The sequence below is a fragment of the Schistocerca gregaria genome, chromosome X (genome assembly GCF_023897955.1).
Source record: "Schistocerca gregaria isolate iqSchGreg1 chromosome X, iqSchGreg1.2, whole genome shotgun sequence".
Classification (NCBI taxonomy): domain Eukaryota; kingdom Metazoa; phylum Arthropoda; class Insecta; order Orthoptera; family Acrididae; genus Schistocerca; species Schistocerca gregaria.
The window spans coordinates 245,481,971-245,504,368 of record NC_064931.1 but is presented as its reverse complement, the minus strand read 5'-3'; the positions used below and the strand labels follow the sequence as shown (position 1 = coordinate 245,504,368).

The window sequence follows — 22,398 nt, the reverse complement described above, 5'->3', positions numbered from 1 at the left end:
GACATTCGGGTGTGATAGTGGCCGGTGTTTGGGTTCATAGGAGAGTGAGGGTTGGTCAGAGTCGTCGTCAAGTTTCCGGTCGACCACATCTGAGCAACACAAGGGATAATGGCCGTATTGTGCACCAAATACATTATAACCGTATCTGCGCCTGCCATCAGAGAACAAGTAATGGATTCCTAGCAACTTTGTGTGCCATCCCGCACTATTGGTTAGGGAATTTCCATCCAATGCGTAGGCTGCTGTTAAAATCTCAACGCCATCGGCTACTGAAACGTCTCAACACAACCGTTCCACAAGAACTTCCTACTAACTAAAGCAATTATGAATTATGTGGCCCACCGTGTAACTGTGGTTGAGCGTATGAACCACCCAAGAAAACTTTAGTACGAGGACTGACGCCAGAGAAATGTTTTTTTCTTGCAACAAAACCAAGTATTTTGCAAAAGGTAATCAGTGTTTGATTATATCGTGTCAGTTATTATGTTCCACGTTTCCACATGTATACCTGTTCCTTTCCCTGAGCCCTCTTGTGTGTGTGTGTGTGTGTGTGTGTGTGTGTGTGTGTGTGTGTGTGTGTGTGTGTGAAGGTGAACAAAGGAGTGATTGGATGTCTTTACTATCTATTTGTGGTGGAAGTTGAGTTGGCTGTCGTCTGCTGCAGGGAGAGCTGTGTGCTTGCTGCTTGGAGGGGAGAGCAGAATGACCAACTTAAGATCCTTGTACTTGGGCAGGAAGTCTAGTCTTTCTAGAGATGGTACTGTTTGTCTGTCAGGTAGGTGACGGAAGCTCTCTCTGGTTTCAGTTTTCAGACAGTAGCCGATGGAACCTTTGTGAGGAGGAAGGGACTCTGCTACTTGTGACTGGTGAGTACAGATGTAGTCCTATGTTGCTCTGCTAGGAACTTGCGTTTTGTCCGTTGTAAACAGCTTGAAATATTTAAGTTCGGTTCATCATGGGTCTCCTAGTGCATTTGTGCGATGAGGTAGCAGTAGTAGCTGACGATTATGTGCAATTTTTGCACTGATTGGAGTTGACTTTGTTCCAGTAGAACAACGTGGTGCTATTTACCCACCACAGAAACTTTCAATCATGTTTAAGTTAAAATAACTTGCCCATACTTCGTGTGAAAGTAAGGGAGATTGTTACTTCATGTGTGTGCGTTTTTTCAATTTCTTTACGCCCTTGATTTCTGAACTGATCTTCGTGCTCTTTGTTCGAATTGTAACGGTTGTCGTTATTTGAAGGGCCACCTGCTCAACCTTTCCTGTATAATAAGTTTCTATCGTTGTGACCGTAAGTAATTACATGTTATGATATTATTTGTACATTCTCGAAGTTTTCTTGCAAAAGCGAAATCTGGCGTAACAAATGTATTGTGTGGGAACCACGTGGGTGTGGAATAGGTGGAGGCCTTAAACAGGAACAGATTATTCCCCATCGATTTCATCTATGCGGCTGATATTCTGTGATGGAAATGGACTCTCTCTGCCCACTTTTCCTCCTTTGCATGCAAGTTCTGGTGGTGGTTTCTTGCTTGAGTCCATCTTCTGAGTCTGAACTGAGTAACTGAGTGTATGGCCATTTCCTTATTACTACATGTCCTTTTCCTTCCGTTGAATTTCACAAATGTTACGATCTTCTCATTAAAGAGAAGCAGGTTATTTTGTTCCCGTATCAGGGGACAGTTTTCTCTTATAATGTAACTGATTCCCTCCATTATTGAGCACTGCTAACTGAATAAATCAGTGATAAGTTGTATTCCATCAATCCTGCTTGTTATTCGATGATCGCTATGTTAATACCCGAATTCAGTTGTAAAATCAATAAGAATGCTCTGTTCATTTTTGTATCTTTTGACGAGTCATTTCATAAGGGCAGTAATAAAAGAGAAGGTGAAAATCACCAGCACAATTTAATTAAGTGATTAAAAAAAGGGGGAAAACAACTGTAAATCCCTTTATTATAAACATTTTCCAGTTCGGTCGGTTCTCTTGTCTTAAAGAGTCGGCTTAGGCTGGTGGCGACCCTGAAATTCTCTCATATTAGTTGTAAGTCTTAATGCCCCAAGGTACTAAAAGTAGCATACCGATCCATGGGTCCTGGATCAAGTTGCTAGTGCAGACTCGGTGCAAGACGTGAGCATCCTTCTTACACTATGTTTTGAGTGGTGATGAAAACTGGGAAGTATGGACTGCTGATGAATCGCGTCGCACTATGTTCCACAATGAATCGCGGTTCTGCACTTCTCGGGATGACTATCGCTCGCCGAGTATGATGGCGACCTTGGAATGGAGTCCATTGCTCTAACGCTTTGGAGAGACACGGCGGTGTTACTCCCAGGGTCACGGTGCTACGAGCCGTCAGGTAAGATTTCAGATCACGGTTGGTAGTGACTGAGGGAACTATGATAACGCTACGGTACGCACGGACATCCTGCGTCCTTATGCGTTACCTTTCATACAACGATATCGTGATACCAATTTCAAAAGGCCAATGCTCGTCCACTCATGGTACGTGTATCTGTGAACTATGTGTGTATTATTGAGGTACACCAGTGGCCAGCAAGATCACAGATCTGTTACTGATAGAAGATTTATATGAACAGCTCTGACGCCGACTCTGTCCCCGTGGCAGTGTCCAACATATCAAGGACCAGTTGCAAGAGGTGCTGGCCAGGTTGCCTTAGGAGAGGATTCAACAGCTTTACGATACCCTTCCCAAGCGTATCAGTGCACACATCCAGGTCGCAGGTGGCACACTGTCGTTCTGATAACTGGGCTCATACTGCCAAGTTCTTTGGTAATGATATCCTTCCGAAACGTATCAGTGCACGCATCCAGGCCACATATGGGACAATGTCGTTCTAATAAGTGGGCTCATACTGCCAAGTTCTCTGTTAATTTGGCTTGAGTTTGTAATCACTGTATACTTACTGCCTGACAAAAAAGCTGAAGCACCCAGAAGGTGCGGAGGAAACGGAATGAAACTTAATGTGCTTCGAGGCCGTGTGGTGTTATTTCAGTCATTACAAATCCGAAACAAATTTACAAAGAATTGGGCAACTGTTTTAATTGGTCACTGATATCCTGTACACTGGCACTGGAACGGAGCTGACGTCCAAGCTGGTCCCACACATGTTCTTGGTATCTTTCTGGTCATGAGAGTATCTCACCATCACTCTGACAGTTCATAAAGACTCGTCTCATGTGTGGAGAACTGTTATCCTGTCGAAAAATGGCTACACAATACTGTCGGATGGGGGGTAACACACGAAGATGGAAAATGTCCATTACATACCGTTGTGCCGTCATACTTTCCTAAAGCACTACCAAAAGCAGCCGTTTGTGTTGTGTTATGTCAGCGATAGCCTACGCATAGGACGTTAATTCATTAGTCTGGTTGCCGCTTGTTTGTTACCAATTGTGCGAGATGACACAGAATGTTGCAGGGGGGGGGGGGGGGGGAGACATGTTACTTATGAAGGAATAAGCAGTCTTGGTTGCAGTGTAAATTTTTTAAATTATTTCCTGAATGACGCGTTTCAACTTTATTTAGCATCTTCGGATTGGCCTACGGAAGAAACATAAAATCACACACACTGGTTGCCGTACCAGCTCCGGAATGAGCCGGAAAATGTTTTCCATTTTACTTGTTCTTGGATAGCAGGCGCATATGTGTAGGGATTAGGATGTGTTTGGTGAGCAATACGGCGATTGTCCCTCTTAGTGGTCAGGTGTGGTGGACCGGAACCTTGACGAAGAGAACGCCTGCCCACACATTCCCATGCAGTCACACATCGGGCCCCTGTCACGTATGAATGCTCGGAGAATCTGGATATAGCATGATTTGATCAGCCGGCCATACGGATACCCGCAATGAGGCCCATTTCAAACTCTGTGAGGCCCAGGTAGCGCTGTCCCTCATGACTAAACAGCATCTCAGCGTCCTTCGAAGTGATCGCTCAACGTCTGGCGCTGTTCACACCCCTTATATACGGTACTAGGCCTGGTAGCAACAATTAACACGAACAATACTAACGGTTCTACTTGTCATAGAGAACTGCAGCTCTAATTATTTATATACACGATCGTGTGTGTGTTTACGGAGTTACTTTGACATCCGACCATGATTCCTGAGTGCTTGTCAGGTAACTGTTCAGTTATACAGGTATCCCACGAGGAATATCCAATATGGATATCACAAGAGTGATCATTCGAAGCAAAACAGTCTAGTAAACATGGGCTCTGTAATGCCTACCTTAAGATCTATGGGCACTTGTTCAGTAGAAGAGATGTGTTTCACAGTAGGGAAAGTAAACAATTGGTCACAGCTCTTAAGGTGTGGATTTTAGAGCAAATGGTTCAAATGGCTCTGAGCACTATGGGACTTAACTGCTGTGGTCATCAGTCCCCTAGAACTTAGAACTACTTAAACCTAAATAACCTAAGGACATCACACACATCCATGCCCGAGGCAGGATTCGAACCTGCGACCGTAGAGGTCGCGTGGTTCCAGACTGTAACGCCTAGAACCGCTCGGCCACACCGGCCGGCAGCTCATGTTCACTTGACTTCTTTTTCTTGTTTTAGGCCATGCTACCACCTTTCAAAATATGAAAAAAAGACCTTGCAGCAGAAGCTATTTGTTTCACAGTATCCAAGATGAGGCACTGCTCATAGTTCCTTAATATATGCATTTTAGGGCCTGTGTTTACTACACTTCTTTACTCCAAATGATCGTTCCGGTCATATCCCTGAATATAGATCATTGCTCCTGGGATACCCTGTATATATACAATTTGGTTACGTAATATATGCTGTTCTATATTTTATAATGAAGTCAGACAAATATCCTGCTTGTATCTTTAGATGGCATGATTTTATTGGGTGAAATAAAAATAAACTTTTGCACCTTCACATTCGTTAGAAAAAAAAAACACGAAACGGTCAAATTAATGGGAAAATTAACTAATATGAAAGCTAAGAAAGTTCCTATATAGTATTTTAATGCTTTTCGGGTCACTACTGGGGAATATATGGGACAATTATCAGTGGGACGACCGTCAATCACTGACTGAAGCATGATTCTTGGTTGCTTACTTAGCTTTAAAAAAAGCTCTGTGTTGAGAGTTGGTGTACTCACTTGCCAGTCAGAACTAACGACAGGCTGTCGACTTTGGTCACTTTCTCCTGCGCGTACACTTCTTGGTACTTGAGCTTTCGGATATTCCGCATGCAGTTGAGCACCTTCTTGAACTGATGCCGAGTTACCCTGAGAGGCTGAAATAGTGCCAGGTACACCTGAAAAAACATACACCATACATCAGTAAGAGCAGGAAACTCTGCAATAATAAGTACATTGTGAGAAGAAGTAATTAAAATACACTGTTGGCTATTAAAATTCCATCCCCAGGAAGGATTTCAAATAAAGAAGTTTTATTTATTGTAGGTACAAAGTACAATACAAGAATACGTGATTAAATTTGGTGGTTATTGGGGATGTACAGCGTCCACAATTAGCAACACGGAGCTGCCATCTCTGGCAGCAACAAAGACCCTAAGCTGGCTCAACATCAAGTCGAATTGAGTTTTAATGACAGATATATGTACTTCATTCTACGCTGGTTCAACCCTGCGCCAGAGTTCATCAGTTGTAGTGGCTGACGTGTGGTGGTTAGCCAGTCTCGTGGCAACCAATGACCAGATGTTTTCAGTGGATGACACATCCCGAGAACACACTGGCCAGGGCGACAGTCTTACTCCCTCTGTATCGAGGTGTGTCAGTACACCAAGGGCAACAATTGGTCTTGTACTATCTTGCTGAAAGACAACACCAAGAAATCAATGACGCATTGGTACAGCCACCGCCCGTAACACGTCAGAAATGTAACACTTGCTGTCCAAATTGCCGGCTACGATAACTAGTGATAGTGTTACGTACCCAATGGCATTCCATACCATTAAGCCAGGTGCAGGACGCACTGCTATGGTACATGCAGAACGGTAGCTCCCCAAAACATACAACGTGGTGTACCACTCCTGTGTTCGATGATATACACTCCTGGAAATTGAAATAAGAACACCGTGAATTCATTGTCCCAGGAAGGGGAAACTTTACTGACACATTCCTGGGGTCAGATACATCACATGATCACACTGACAGAACCACAGGCACAGAGACACAGGCAACAGAGCATGCACAATGTCGGCACTAGTACAGTGTATAGTGTATAGTGTATAGCCACCTTTCGCAGCAATGCAGGCTGCTATTCTCCCATGAAGACGATCGTAGAGATGCTGGATGTAGTCCTGTGGAACGGCTTGCCATGCCATTTCCACCTGGCGCCTCAGTTGGACCAGCGTTCGTGCTGGACGTGCAGACCGCGTGAGACGACGCTTCATCCAGTCCCAAACATGCTCAATGGGGGACAGATCCGGAGATCTTGCTGGCCAGGGTAGTTGACTTACACCTTCTAGAGCACGTTGGGTGGCACGGGATACATGCGGACGTGCATTGTCCTGTTGGAACAGCAAGTTCCCTTGCCGGTCTAGGAATGGTAGAACGATGGGTTCGATGACGGTTTGGATGTACCGTGCACTATTCAGTGTCCCCTCGACGATCACCAGAGGTGTACGGCCAGTGTAGGAGATCGCTCCCCACACCATGATGCCGGGTGTTGGCCCTGTGTGCCTCGGTCGTATGCAGTCCTGATTGTGGCGCTCACCTGCACGGCGCCAAACACGCATACGACCATCATTGGCACCAAGGCAGAAGCGACTCTCATCGCTGAAGACGACACGTCTCCATTCGTCCCTCCATTGACGCCTGTCGCGACACCACTGGAGGCGGGCTGCACGATGTAGGGGCGTGAGCGGAAGACGGCCTAACGGTGTGCGGGAGCTTCATGGAGACGGTTGCGAATGGTCCTCGCCGATACCCCAGGAGCAACAGTGTCCCTAATTTGTGGGAAGTGGCGGAGCGGTCCCCTACGGCACTGCGTAGGATCCTACGGTCTTGGCGTGCATCCGTGCGTCGCTGCGGTCCGGTCCGGTCCGGTCCGGTCCCAGGTCGACGGGCACGTGCACCTTCCGCCGACCACTGGCGACAACATCGATGTACTGTGGAGACCTCACGCCCCACGTGTTGAGCAATTCGGCGGTACGTCCACCCGGCCTCCCGCATGCCCACTATACGCCCTCGCTCAAAGTCCGTCAACTGCACATACGGTTCACATTCACGCTGTCGCGGCATGCTACCAGTGTTAAAGACTACGGTGGAACTCCGTATGCCACGGCAAACTGGCTGACATTGACGGCGGCGGTGCACAAATGCTGCGCAGCTAGCGCCATTCGACGGCCAACACCGCGGTTCCTGGTGTGTCCGCTGTGCCGTGCGTGTGATCATTGCTTGTACAGCCCTCTCGCGGTGTCCGGAGCAAGTATGGTGGGTCTGACACACCGGTGTCAATGTGTTCTTTTTTCCATTTCCAGGAGTGTAGTTGGCAGTACCACTGTCGATGGGCCTCTCTCTGCTACCGCCTCAGAGAATCAGCAGCAATGGTCGCCCTGCCTGTCCACGTTCCTCCAGATGTCGCCGCACTGTCTGTGTGCATACTTGTCTTGCAGCAAACAAGTCCAGTTGCTGACTGCATGGCCGAGCGGATGATGTGTTTATCCTCTCGGGCGATAGTCGTGCGAGGCGTTGAGATCCTGTGCGACGTCGAGTATGGCCCTCCTGAACTCATCGATTCCATATTCGAAAACAGTAACGGGGTCCCCACCTCGGAAGCAATATCGCGCAACGATAAATCACAGTCTCAATAGCCCACAATCCTGCCGCCCCGCCTTATTCAGTCAGTTGCTGGTGGATGCGATATCTTGATGAGGAATCAGCTGTATAATCATTCCTTATGTACAAAATATGGATGGCGTTACTCCTACCCACTTTGTGTGGTTGCAGTGAAGCCTCTGAACATTTGCATATCGAAGCATGCAGTACAATTCATGACAATTTGACACTTATTGGAAGCCGTCTTCATGGTGATACAGCTTTTACGGCCAGGAGTGTCTATTCCGCAATACGCGGGAACATTGTTGTTGCTTGGGTATTCAAGAACGAGCGTAAAATTACGGAATGAGACATGTTTAGTACTCTAAGTAAGGATTATTAACTTGTTTTAACGCGATTGTACATTATGTACAGAAACTTGGAACACATTTTCATTTTAACAACCTCCACTTGGAACAGTACCGAGCCTGGTGACACAGTGGTAAACCAATGGACTCTCATTCTACAAGAGCAGTATTAGGTGTTCTAAATATGTTCGGCAAATGAAGGGACGAGGCATTTGCACATAACACGACCGAGTTCTGTCTCCGTGCGTGTTCTATCAGAGCTTGAGTTCCACCTCTAATGACCTCGTCGTAGACGGCACGTCAAACCGTGACACTCCTTTCACAAGGAAGTACTCAAGGAATTATTGCCGCCCATGCTGCAGGTTTTTTTTCTAAATGTATTAGTCAATAACTAAATGTATTTTATCGTACGAGAAATGAGGAAAGTGTCGACTGTTATCAGCACAACTCTCCACAATCTTCGTTACGACTACAGCGTTTCCTTCAGCCATTCTGGACAATGTAAGCGGATTTTTTTGTAGGTGCTTTGGGCTTATAGATCTTGGTGTTTGGATATTCCCCTTCCGATTTCTTTCCCCATTCTTCTCGATTCGGGACTTGCGCTCTAACTCTAATGACCGCGTCATCGAAGGGACGTTAAACTGAAATCTCCTTTCCTTCCTTCCTTCCTTCCTTCTTTACAAGGAAAACATTAATCGGGATGGCCAGAAGAAAATGTGAAACGCCGCCCGTCCGAATGTGAGGCCAGTACGTTAGAAATTCTCCACTGCGCTCGTTAACTTGGCTTCAAGGTCTTCTACTTATCACAAGCTGTATCGTACCTCCTACCAGTCGTACTCTCCCCCCCCCCCCCCCAAACACACACACACACTGTGGTGTCATCGCCAGACACCACACTTGCTACTAGGTGGCAGCCTTTAAATCGGCCGCGGTCCGGTAGTATTGCAGACCGAGCGCCGCCACACGGCAGGTCTAGAGAGACTTCCTAGCACTCGCCCCAGTTGTACAGCCGACTTTGCTAGCGATGGTTCACTGACTTCTACGCTCTCATTTGCCGAGACGATAGTTAACATAGCCTTCAGCTACGTTATTTGCTACGACCTAGCAAGGCGCCAGTATCCGTACTACTGATATTGTGAATCATGTACCATAAAGAGCGACGTTCTCCATTAATGGATTAAAGTTAAGTATTCCACCAGCTACGTCCGTTTTTCTCAATTCTAATTCCCTTGTCATGTTCCAGACCTCACGCCAGCCTGCGTGAGCTAAAACGCGTGCATTTCGGCCTCCTTTAGGAACACGGTTGGCTCTCCTGCCAACCACAAAAAAACACACACACACACACACACACACACACACACACACACACACACACACACACACGCACGCACGCTGTTTCTATCACAATCCTGACCAGTGGCGTCAGTGAAACTTTGAAGAATCGAAGTAACTAACGACAGAACTTACAAGCATCTTCGGAGGAGAGTTTAGGTAGACAGGATGTTTCAGCAGGAATAGTAAATATTTTAGGCAGTGGTAATATGTACGAACTCGAATAAAAGATTCCGCGTAACATGTGTCCAGTTTTCATTGGTTACAGATACATAGCTGGCTACAGAGATAAGTTTTCATTTCGCGTGTTTCTACTCTAGTTACTATGGGTTTATTCATCGACTGTCATTTTCGTTTTGAAATTCAAGTTGTGAAGTTACGTTTGAGTTTAAGTAACAGAATTATTCTACTGTGATTGTGACTTATTGGCCAAGCATGCCGCACGTATTGCAAATGCTGATTATGCCGATATGTTATTTGTGTGTGGGTTTTGTAGTGGAAGCACTGCTGCTTATAGAAAATACAATAGACAGTTTCCTGACTGACAAGTACCATGTTCAGGACTGTTAACTGGTTGGTACTGGTGTATGGCCAATCAATCGCATCTGATCTGAACGTGGAAATGAAGACATTATTCAGTTGGTAGAATGGAGGCAGACAACTGGAATTTCGAATTTTGTCGTTGGCTAATCCCATTAACACTGTTTACTGGAAAAGCCACTTTCACTCGCGACGGTATCAACAAAATTCTCAACTCAGATCGGTGATCCGACCAAAGCCATGTAACTTTGTGAAGTCACATTTGCAAGAACACTTTTGTGTAAAAGTGTCATGTGACAGGACAGACAGTCAGCATATTGTGTCATCTTACAGGGGCCGGTTATCTAGACTTGTTTGTAATCGAGCTTCCAGCATTATTAGAAGAGGTTCCTTTGGCTAAAATGATGTGTGTGTTATTACAACATTACGGGGCCACTGCACATTCTCATCGTCAGGCAACACAATCTAAGGCTAACACTTCCCGGAAGACGGATCACCAAGGTCCCTGGACACTATCTATTCAGATTTTTGCCCGTAAGGATGGTTGAAAGGCGAAGTCTAGAAAGAAACAGTACACACAAGGCACGAAATGATGGTTCGGATCATGAATACTGCTGACCTCATAGAAGAATGCTAAGACAACCTCTGAAGAGCTACAGGTACTGTCGTCAGGAGAATTCAAAAGTACATTGAAGTTGGAGGTGGAATTTATGAAAATCAACTACGAACTTAATATTTTGCCTCTGCTTAACAGTTTATGTATGTATTTGGTTGTATAGCTCTGCCTCCGTAACCAAAAAAATTGGACACATCTACTCTGGAACTTTATATTCGAAATGTTACAAGCTCTCAATATATTTACTATTCTTCTGAAACACCTGTAGGATCTTCAGAGCAATCGAGATGTCCGGCTTGGCACCAACATGTTCTTGACGATGGAGTCAACCGATGAACCACGGAAACACCTGCCGCAGTTGTCTGCGTTAGCCTTTGTGAGGGAAAGCGCATGGTGAATATGAAGGCAAACGGGAATACATTCGATAACCCGCTCGACATCCTGTAGAGGCCTTCCGAACGATTGTGTAGTAAGGCTGTCTGAAGAGACTGACATAAGCGAGTTTGACAAACGGCTGATTGTTTTCGTCCGGCGTCTGGGAATGAGTATCTCCAAAAAGACTAAGCTGGTCGGCTGTTCACGTGCTACTGTCGTGAGCATCTATGCAAAGTGGTTAAATGGCGGTGAAACCACGACACGTAATAAGTTAATCACAAATTGCGTGAAGACAGCAAAGTCTACGAGGACGCAGCCACCAGGTGCCTCATAATACAGGCTGATACACACACGAGTACACTTACGAGCCAAAACATTCCGCTCACCGCTTATCGCGAGACAGAATGCCGTTTGGTGCCGTTACTGGCACATGAAGCAGTAAGGAAAGTACACAGGGTCTTTCACAACTCCTATCACAAACTACTATGGATAGTAGAGGGAACTTAGTTAATAAAGTTTTGATCATGAATCCATATACGGAAATGTACCGCTTTGATGTAAAGCAAATTTGAAGATCGGAGACAATGAGCACTGACCTGTGTGCTCCACAGGAACTGTTCCACGTGGCAACCCCGCTATTCCTTGCACAAGGTGTATCTACGATGCATGCTTGCATGCTCACGGTCCAATAATCCTGATGTGTGCTGGATAATTTCTGCTGCCGCCAGAACTTGCGCAGAGAGATATTTTTCCGACTACCCGAGTGTCTCATGCAGAAGGCTCTTCGTACGGTCCCACAAGAAAAAGTCAAGGTGGATTGAATCCAATGACCATGGTGGCCAAGGAGTTAGTCCACCACGGCCTATTCAATTTTCACCGTATGTATGGTTGAGATGATCGCGGACGCCACGTGCAAAATGCGCGGTTGCACCCTCATGTTGCAACCACACTAACTGACGGTGTGGCAATAGTAAATCTTCCAAAATAATTCCACCAGTATCTATTCCCCTGTTCTCACTTTATGTGCCTGCCGTGAAGAGGGAGATTTAAAAATGGTAAGACTTATTTTATTTCCAAATGATGCATTTCCGGATATGGGTTCCTTATCAAATCTTTATCTACTACGCCCCCTCGGCAGCCCCTCGTAGCCTGTAACGTTAATTGTGAAACGCTCCTTATAAGTGGAGAAGAGACGAATGGGGACTCATTCCAAAGACTGTAACGGCCGCAAATGTGAAAATTGAATAACAGAAGTGAGTTGAGATAAGGGTAGATTGTTACTGTGCAGCAGTTTCTAGCGAATATCGAGAAAAAAGGCAAAGCTAGTCGGCTGTTTCTCGCGCTACTCTCTTGAGAATCTACGGAAAGTGGTTGAAGGACGGTGAAACCACGAAAACGCGACAAAGTCTTGGATATCCATACCTCATCACAGAACGTGGAGGTCGTATTCTTCCCCGCTCTGTGAAGCAGCACTGCGGCAGATCTGGCGTCAGATGTTCAAAATGTGTGTGAAATCTTATGGGACTTAACTGCTAAGGTCATCAGTCCCTACGCTTACAAACTACTTAACCTAAATTATCCTAAGGACAAACACACACACCCATGCCCAAGGGAGGACTCTAACCTCCGCCGTGACCAGAAGCACAGTCCATGACTGCAGCCCGCCAGACCGCTCGGCTAATCCCGCGCCCTGGCGTCAGATAACAATATTGGTGCAAGCAGAAGTATGTAGGAACACATCGCTCATCGCACGTTGTTGATCATGGGACTCTACAGCGAACGATCCTATGTGGTCCCATGTTAGCCCAACGACAGCGTTTATTACGACAACAGTGGGTGCGGCATCACTGAGACGGAAAGGTAGATCAATGGAAACGTGTTGTTACATGAGGTCGTTGTATCCGGATATGCCGTCATTCAGGCGAACGGCTGCTCCAGACATGCACCTGTGGCAGTAATCGATGGTACCACGACTGCTATGGACTAAGTGAACATTTATGTGGACCACATGTATACCTTCAGGCTTGATGTCTTCTCCGAAAGCAATCGAATTTTTCAGCAGGATAACTGTCCTTTTCAAAAGGCCATAACTGTGCTACAGTAGCATGAGGAACATGATAGTAAAATAATGTGCTCAACGAATTTACCTGATGTGAATCTGAACGCATATATCTGGGACGCAGTAGGACGCCACCTCCGCTCCCACAAACCACCGGTCCGTAATTTCCCCGAACTGGGTGACCTGTGCGTAGACGCCTTGTGCCATATATCTCCGGAATCATATTAAGGTCTTGTCGAACCTATGCCTCACAGATCTCGCTGTACTGCCTTGCCAACACGTTACTACGCAGGTGGTCATAATGTTTTGCTTTATCAGTGTAAGTGCTCGCGATAAGCCTAGCAGAAAAGCTGAACAACAAGACAGGAGACTTAGTATCTGAAGGAAGAATAAAAACCAGATTCAATACTAAATCCTCCCTGTTGTTTTTGTCCTCCTTTCTCCTGATGAGTCTATCGTGTTCTTTGTTTCTTTTTATTTCCACACGCAGGGCTTTAAAACTCTTGCCTTGCGGATAAGAGACCAGCATATGTAAATACTTTTGTAATGTCTATAAATACTAATTACAGCATGACAAAAGACGACCATAATTAACTTAAAAACTATTTTTTTACTAACCTGTGCAATGAAGAAAAGACTGCGAAAATCCAAGAAATCATACAGTAAACGATCCTACAAAAGCAACAGAGTAATACTAGAATATATACTTCATTTTTTTCCCGACAGGAATTATCTGATATTCTAAATGAATATTCTGTATCGGGTTCACGATTAATCTAACAGGCGTAGTCATCCTGAGTGGTTTGCAAATTTCCTTTTCTTATTGCAACTGACTGAAATTTTCAGGAATGGCGTACGCAGGAGGCAGATGGCAGATGTGAAAGTTTGGGTATTAATTTTGCAAAGCGCCTGCGTTGAGAAAGGGTTCAGCTGGTGGGGTGACTGCGACATTAATTTTGTCCGGCCCCTGGGGCACCAGCTGCCAGTCAGCGTGGCACAACTTGCCGCCATTCGCTCCGCCAAAATCCTGGACACTGGCTCATACTTGTGCACTATTTTCTGTATAGGATTCATCTATCAAAGTTGTAACTCTCGAATGAGGTAAATAAGCGAAGAATGTGCGAGAAGATCGTATACAGGGCATCCGGCTTGTAATGCCCTCGTTTCTTGTACCTCATTACTTTTCGTGTTTGTGGGATTTCAGGAGAAGACTGCTCGAAAACTACGAGAAGGGCAGAAAAATTACACATATCAGTGGATAGAACATCTCTCAGAGTTTCGATTCGCAATCCGCGCAGTTGTAGAGCGCGCCACTAGGGGGCAAGCGTGTCGGGACATGGTGTACAGTATAATGGTGCAATGCATGCGTTTTGTGTCTTTGAACCGTGGGTTAATTGTGGCGGGTGACACGACGACTATGTACAAAATATCAGGTAAAAGCTGCAACATATAAAACAGTCCACTGGTGGTACAGCGCATTCCACTGTGTATGTAGTGCGAAGAAACCAGGACTGCTGCGATCGTCAGAAAAGATACTGGAACGTGTGCGAGAATCATTCCTCAGAAGTCCGAAGAAATCTACCACACGTGCGAGCAGAGAACTGCAGATACCGCTATGAACTATCTGGCGCATTCTACGCGAACCTCTGCAGTTGGTGCAAGCGTTAACTATTTGAAACAATGAGCTTCGTTCTGATTTTTTCTAATGGGTTGCAGTAGCAACTGGATGAAGACACTGTTGTAAAGAAATTGATATGTAGTGACAAAGACGCTTTTCAGGCGTCTGGAAAGATAAATCGTCATAACGTACATTTATGGGGCATAAAATGTCTAAATGAGATTGTTAAACACTTCTGTAATTCGCCAAAAGTTAATATAATTTTTTCACGTCCCTTTGAAAGTTTTGCATTCCAAAGAAGACTGAGCCTGGTTTCGTGTAACTGGTCATGCTGTAGCCATGGCTAATGCCAAAATGCCAGCAACCAAAGGAGACTTCATTCTGCAAGATGGTGTTTCACCACACTTTGTTTTACACGTTCGTCATTACTTCAGTATCAAAATGCCTCAGTGTTGGATGACACTCTTGTTTTTCAGTGGTTCCCACTCTGACCTGAATTAAATGCATGTGATTTCTTCTTAAGGGGCTATGTCGACGGTCGTGTGTTTTTGCCGCCACTGCCAGTTAATTTGGAAGAGTTGCAAGGAAGAATAACTAATGCAGTCGCTGACATCGACTACGAAGTGTTGGGATGTGTACGAGAAGAGTTAGACTATCGTATTGACGCTTAACGTTTCACAAACGCTCCTCATACTGACTTCCCATAATGCGAATTAAAAACTTTGAGGGGTGCTGTGTCCACTGATGTGTGACTATTTGTTTTATAGCTTTCATGCAGTTGTCTACTGAAACCCCTGAGATGCTCAAAACTAATGATGATACGAGCATTAAAGTCTATATATATAATTTGAAGAGTCCTCAAGTTCAGTTTCCATTCAGACTGTTTCGGGTCTGCTCAGTTGGTTAAGCTGGAAAGCTAAGACGTATAGGTTACTAACAAGGAGGGGCCAGGTCCTGCTACCCCACCATTTCGATGGGCGTGGATAAACCCCAGTCCTTTCACTATCACGCTCTTCAAACCACTGCAACACAATTATGGCCTTTTGACAGGGACAGTTATTCTGCTGGAAAATTCGATTGCTGTCGGTGAAGACATCACGCCAAGAAGGGATACAGGTGATCCATAAAAATGTTGGCATCTTTCCTGTTCCACTCGCTTACGGTGTGCGGGACGAACGACTGTCAAGAATACCTCCAATTTTATCTTCATGGTTTTTCTGTGACATATATGTGGGCGGACTTTTCTAGGAACGTACACTGTCGGTACTTTAACAGTAAGTTACACCGGGACACACAAAGTTTCTCATCTAGCGCCTGCGACTGGAGCTGGAGGCAAATTTCCGTGACGTTTTTGCGCTTGCTAAACGAACCTGTTGAAATACAGAAGGTACAAAGGACAACAGCTCGATTTATCTCTCCCAGCACTACCTTGTCAAGAACCCAAGGTGAGGAGCAATACAAGGGTTTCGTAATCGTGTAATATAACACTGACAGGTCTTTCTGTGTACTTACTTTGTTGAATGTCATTTCCTACAACAACTGTCGACCCTTAATAGGTTTTCCAGCATTAGGCTATATTTTTCTATCACTGGGATTTATCCATGTACCATAGTTAAATCCGCAAACAGCGTCGTGCAGCTTTCAAGTTTGTCCATTATTTTTCGTAGATTTATCGTGATCTCCGCCATTTGTGACAGTGGGCCTGTCTTCTTCATCTTCAGATTCAGTGGGTAATGGTGATAACGACTCTTCATTACTCTAGTTTTCTAAAAATATTACCAAATTTATTTTTCATCATCTATGAAAGCATGTGTAGTCCAATAATAAACGTCCATTTTAGTTACGTAATCTACCGCTTGAAATCCAAATCAAGAACAATACAAATCCTATTTTTCACTTCCTGTAAAAAAAAAGGGAAAGAAAGAAAAACGTTTAGCTGAACTATGATAGTGAAATTTTTATTTTCAAGATTCGAAGTAATGTCCTGCGGATCTCAGCGTGGTCGATGCAACGACTACGACTATCGCGCCGAGTTAAAATATTATTCTAGCAAAACATCGAGCACTAAAAGCACTAAAATTTAAAGGTTGTCAGGAACTGTTATCTGAGCATAAAAGAGAACACTGTCTCTTTAACAGCTCTGATTCACAGTGATCGTTCATTTTATCTGAAGAAGTCTATTGCTGTTTGGACTCCGATGACTAATTTTTTGTTAAAAGTCCGATTTATGGACGAAATTCAGGGGTAATATGCAGGTCATGCGACGAAGGGTCCCTTGTTCTCCTTATATAAACCAACCGACCGCTTGCCCTAGCTCCTCTTACGTAAACAAGTCGCTCACTTGTTTCAAATGGTTCTGAGCACTATGGGACTTAACTTCTGTGGTCATCCGTCCCCTAGAACTTAGAACTACTTAAACCTAACTTCTTAAGGACATGACACACATCCACGCCCGAGGCACGATTCGAACCTGCGACCGTAGCGGTCACGTGGTTCCAAACTGAAGTGCCTAGAACCGCTTGGCCACAATAGCCGGACGCTCACTTGGGCTCGTTTTGTTTACTTAGGACGTAATTAATGGCCCATAACTGTCATATAATTACCTTAATTTATATCCCAGAAAGCAGCCGAGTAGTGTACTTTTGCTCTTTTTTAAAGAGTTGTAACTTAATACACTCCTGGAAATGGAAAAAAGAACACATTGACACCGGTGTGTCAGACCCACCATACTTGCTCCGGACACTGCGAGAGGGCTGTACAAGCAATGATCACACGCACGGCACAGCTGACACACCAGGAACCGCGGTGTTGGCCGTCGAATGGCGCTAGCTGCGCAGTATTTGTGCACCGCCGCCGTCAGTGTCAGCCAGTCTGCCGTGGCACACGGAGCTCCATCGCAGTCTTTAACACTGGTAGCATGCCGCGACAGCGTGGACGTGAACCATATGTGCAGTTGACGGACTTTGAGCGAGAGCGTATAGTGGGCATGCGGGAGGCCGGGTGGACGTACCGCCGAATTGCTCAACACGTGGGGCGTGAGGTCTCCACAGTACATCGATGTTGTTGCCAGTGGTAGGCGGAAGGTGCACGTGCCCGTCGACCTGGAACCGGACTGCAGCGACGCACGGATGCACGAAAAGAACGTAGGATCCTACGCAGTGCCGTAGGGGACCGCACCGCCACTTCCCAGCAAATTAGGGACACTGTTGCTCCTGGGGTATCGGCGAGGACCATTCGCAACCGTCTCCATGAAGCTGGGCTACGGTCCCGCACACCGTTAGGCCGTCTTCCGCTCACGCCCCTACATCGTGCAGCCCGCCTCCAGTGGTGTCGCGACAGGCGTGAATGGAGGGACGAATGGAGACGTGTCGTCTTCAGCGATGAGAGTCGCTTCTGCCTTGGTGCCAATGATGGTCGTATACGTGTTTGGCGCCGTGCAGGTGAGCGCCACAATCAGGACTGCATACGACCGAGGCACACAGGGCCAACACCCGGCATCATGGTGTGGGGAGCGATCTCCTACACTGGCCGTACACCTCTGGTGATCGTCGAGGGGACACTGAATAGTGCACGGTACATCCAAACCGTCATCGAACCCATCGTTCTACCATTCCTAGACCGGCAAGGGAACTTGCTGTTCCAACAGGACAATGCACGTCCGCATGTATCCCGTGCCACCCAACGTGCTCTAGAAGGTGTAAGTCAACTACCCTGGCCAGCAAGATCTCCGGATCTGTCCCCCATTGAGCATGTTTGGGACTGGATGAAGCGTCGTCTCACGCGGTCTGCACGTCCAGCACGAACGCTGGTCCAACTGAGGCGCCAGGTGGAAATGGCATGGCAAGCCGTTCCACAGGACTACATCCAGCATCTCTACGATCGTCTCCATGGGAGAATAGCAGCCTGCATTGCTGCGAAAGGTGGCTATACACTGTACTAGTGCCGACATTGTGCATGCTCTGTTGCCTGTGTCTATGTGCCTGTGGTTCTGTCAGTGTGATCATGTGATGTATCTGACCCCAGGAATGTGTTAATAAAGTTTCCCCTTCCTGGGACAATGAATTCACGGTGTTCATATTTCAATTTCCAGGAGTGTAGATAAATCCTTTTAGTCTAATCGTAATGATGATAATTTATTACCCAAAAATGGCGTCCCCCTAACCCCACTGCTGCAATGTGGTCCTACCGGTCACCAACTACCAGCGCAAGTACCACCCCCATTCTTAGGTCACCCAGCATCCCGAAATGTGACTTGGCCTTTGTACTGTGCACCTTGGTCAAGTAACGGCAGCGTCAGCAGAAAGTAAAATTCAGGCAATATTCACCATTTCGTTTACCCTGCAGTTTCCAGCAGAGTATCACGGCCAGTGGTTATTTCTGCAACATAAGATACTATTCACAGTTTTAGGGGTATTTTGCTGACCACCTCTCACTTTTCAAAAATATGTACATAATTACGTGACTTAAAATGTTTCGCAACTAACACCACCTTACACGACCTGCAAGCACCACTAGTGTATGATGCTAATTTCAGTTTATGGGGCAATTAGTAACAACTTTCACCATTTTCCTAGTATTCCACAAATACCTTCCTTTCAAGAAAACACGCATAAAGAATTTGGCATTTACACTGAGGTGACAAAAGTCATGGGATAGCGGTATTCACATATACAAATGGCGGTAGTATCGCGTACACAAGGTATAAGATGGCAGTGCAATGGCGGAGCTGTCATTTGAACTCAAGTGATTCATATGAAAAGGTGTCCGATGTCATTATGGCCATTCCATATCGGAAATCGTTAGGGAATTCAATATTCAGAGATCTTCAATGTTAAGAGTGTGCCGAGAACACCAAATTTCGGGCATTACAGAGTACTCTTCGGTATTGGCCCCTTAATTAGCTTGCATTTATTGCGAATCTCTCGTCCAGAGCAAAGTCACAAGCAACTGAAAGAAAGCGAAATGACTCCTGAATATAAGAAGGGCAGAAGAATGGACCCATGAAATTAAAACCGGTTCGCTGCAGAGTATGTATGTACATGCAGATGTAGATAAGGTGATGTAGATGTTAAACTTTTTCGGTGAGGTGAAAAAAGTCATGGGACCCCTCCTTGGCCTTATATAGTGGAGCAGCTCGACGTGGCACGGACTCAGAAAGTCGTTAGAAGTTCCCTGCAGAATGTAGTGACAACGACCGCATTTTTGCGGATGACAATGCGCCATGTCACCGGGTCACAATTCTTCGCGACTGGTTTGAAGAACATTCTGGACAGTTCAAGCGAATGACTTTACCACCCAGATCCCCCGACATGAATCGCATCAGAGATTTATGAGACATAATCGAGAGGTCAGTTAGTCCACAAAATCCTGCACCGACTACGCCTTCGAAATTGTGGATGGCTATAGAGGCAGCATGGATCAACATTTCTGCAGGGAACTTCTAACGACTTTCTGAGTCCGTGCCACGTCGAGCTGCTCCACTATATAAGGCCAAGGAGGGGGTCCCATGACTTTTTTCACCTCACCGAAAAAGTTTAACATCTACATCACCTTATCTACATCTGCATGTACATACATACTCTGCAGCGAACCGGTTTTAAGGATATTGATCTGTAATTTCATGGGTCCATTCTTCTGCCCTTCTTATATTCAGGAGTCATTTCGCTTTCTTTCAGTTGCTTGTGACTTTGCTCTGGACGAGAGATTCGCAATAAATGCAAGCTAATTAAGGGGCCAATACCGAAGAGTACTCTGTAAAACCGAAGTGGGGTTACATCCGGACATGGCGACGTGTTTGCTTTCAACTCTTTCACTTCTGTCTCTACACCAGGGATGTCTATTACCATGTTCTCCGTCCGGGAATTTGAGCAGTGATCAAAAGACGGTATGTTCGTAAAGTTCTCCTGCGTGAACGACTTCTTGAACGCAAAATTTAAAATTTGAGCATTCATTTTGCTATCTGCTACTGCCACATGCCCAAAGGAACTTCGCATCGTAATCAGAACAACACAGGCACTGTAATGTCGTATTTTTCTGCCGATATCGGGCAAGCGACTTTCAAGTACAGGGTCTGACCTGTAGGGGAATATACGTAATGGATGTACGAGTACAGGTCGTAGACGCATGGTTGACGACATATGGAAGTTTGGGTCTGGCCAAATGGTAAGGCGACCGTTCCCGATAAGCGGGAAATCGAGGTTCAAGTCCCTGTCCGGCACGAATTTTCATTCTCGTCATTCCATTCTAAATCTGATGGTTGTCATTATCCGCAATTGCGAATACATTTAATGGAAAGATTTAGGTTTTCGTTTTTCACGCGCGCTGTGAGAGAGTGGGGTGGTAGAGAAATAATAAGAAAGTGTTTCCAGAATGAGATTTTCACTCTGCAGCGGAGTGTGCGCTGATATGAAACTTCCTGGCAGATTAAAACTGTGTGCCCGACCGAGACTCGAACTCGGGACCTTTGCCTTTCGCGGGCAAGGCAAAGGTCCCGAGTTCGAGTCTCGGTCGGGCACACAGTTTTAATCTGCCAGGAAGTTTCATATCAGCGCACACTCCGCTGCAGAGTGAAAATCTCATTCTGGAAACATCCCCCAGGCTTTGGCTAAACCATGTCTCCGCAATATCCTTTCTCTCAGGAGTGCTAGTTCTGCAAGGTTCGCAGGAGAGCTTCTGTAAAGTTTGGAAGGTAGGAGACGAGGTACTGGCAGAAGTAAAGCTGTGAGTACCGGACGTGAGTCGTGCTTCGGTAGCTCAGATGGTAGAGCACTTGCCCGTGAAAGGCAAAGGTCCCGAGTTCGAGTCTCGGTCGGGCACACAGTTTTAATCTGCCAGGAAGTTTCTTAATAAGAAAGTGGTTCGATGATCCCTCTGCCAGGCACTACAGTGTTGACTGCAGAGTAGTCATGTAGATGTGGATCAGGTGCCATCACATTTAGAAAATGTTCACTGGAAGATTATCTAAAAGTAAACCTTCAATTCCACCATGGAGAAAGTTAAGAAATGCTGGATTTCCAAATATATGATGAATGAAGAAGAAGAACGAATATTCAAAAAGTAGCGTCCTCCACACCACTATTATTGGCTTCCGTGTGGAACTGAACGCCCAAGCTGTTTCCGTGCGGACCAGACTGTCTGCGTTAGCTGCGTCTGTGACTAGGTGGAGACACACAGCCCTCTCCTTGATCTGGCCGTGCCCCGCGGGGCTTCTCTGTTATTGTTTGCCCGCTCCTGCCAAGTTCTGGCAGCACTGGCTTCCATGTTCTGTGAGTGGCTCGACTTGCGACTGCTGCGCTATCCACGGCGCTCTGTGGCAAACTGGCCTCATCTGCTACGTCGCTAAATCATGAAGGCGCTCGAGTGTAATTTCTCGGTATTTGCACCCGTAAATAGCAAAAATATTTACAGGTTTTAATTGACTACTCAAGTTCTTAAGCGCCCTATATGTACGGCTTGAAATTTATTGAACCTGCTTGTAATGCTGATAAATTTTGATTATCGCACGCAGCGATTAATGTGTGTTCCACTATCAGTGAGACTGGCCTGCAAGCTCTGTGGCAACCCGGAGGAGCCGCGAATCCAAGGCACGGTTCTGCGGTGGGGGACGGGGGTGGGAGAGGTGGTCATAGATTGTTAGAGCCTCTATCCTCCCCATTCCTAAACGCAACTTCCCCCCTCTACTTTTAATGTGGTACATAGGTCTACAATAACAATAAAAGAA

General features: G+C 45.8%; 1 protein-coding gene across 1 annotated transcript in view; it reads right to left on the bottom strand.

Moving 5' to 3' along the window:
- LOC126298019 (popeye domain-containing 2-like) overlaps positions 1–16,205 on the bottom strand; it is a 176,711-nt gene extending 160,506 nt beyond the window's left edge. The window contains exons 1-2 of the mRNA XM_049989341.1: positions 16,191–16,205; positions 5,146–5,303 (exon numbers count right to left, since the gene is read on the bottom strand). Of these exons, the coding sequence (XP_049845298.1) occupies positions 5,146–5,303; positions 16,191–16,205 (173 nt within the window). The remainder of the gene's footprint in view (positions 1–5,145; positions 5,304–16,190) is intronic.
- Positions 16,206–22,398: the final 6,193 nt, after the last annotated feature.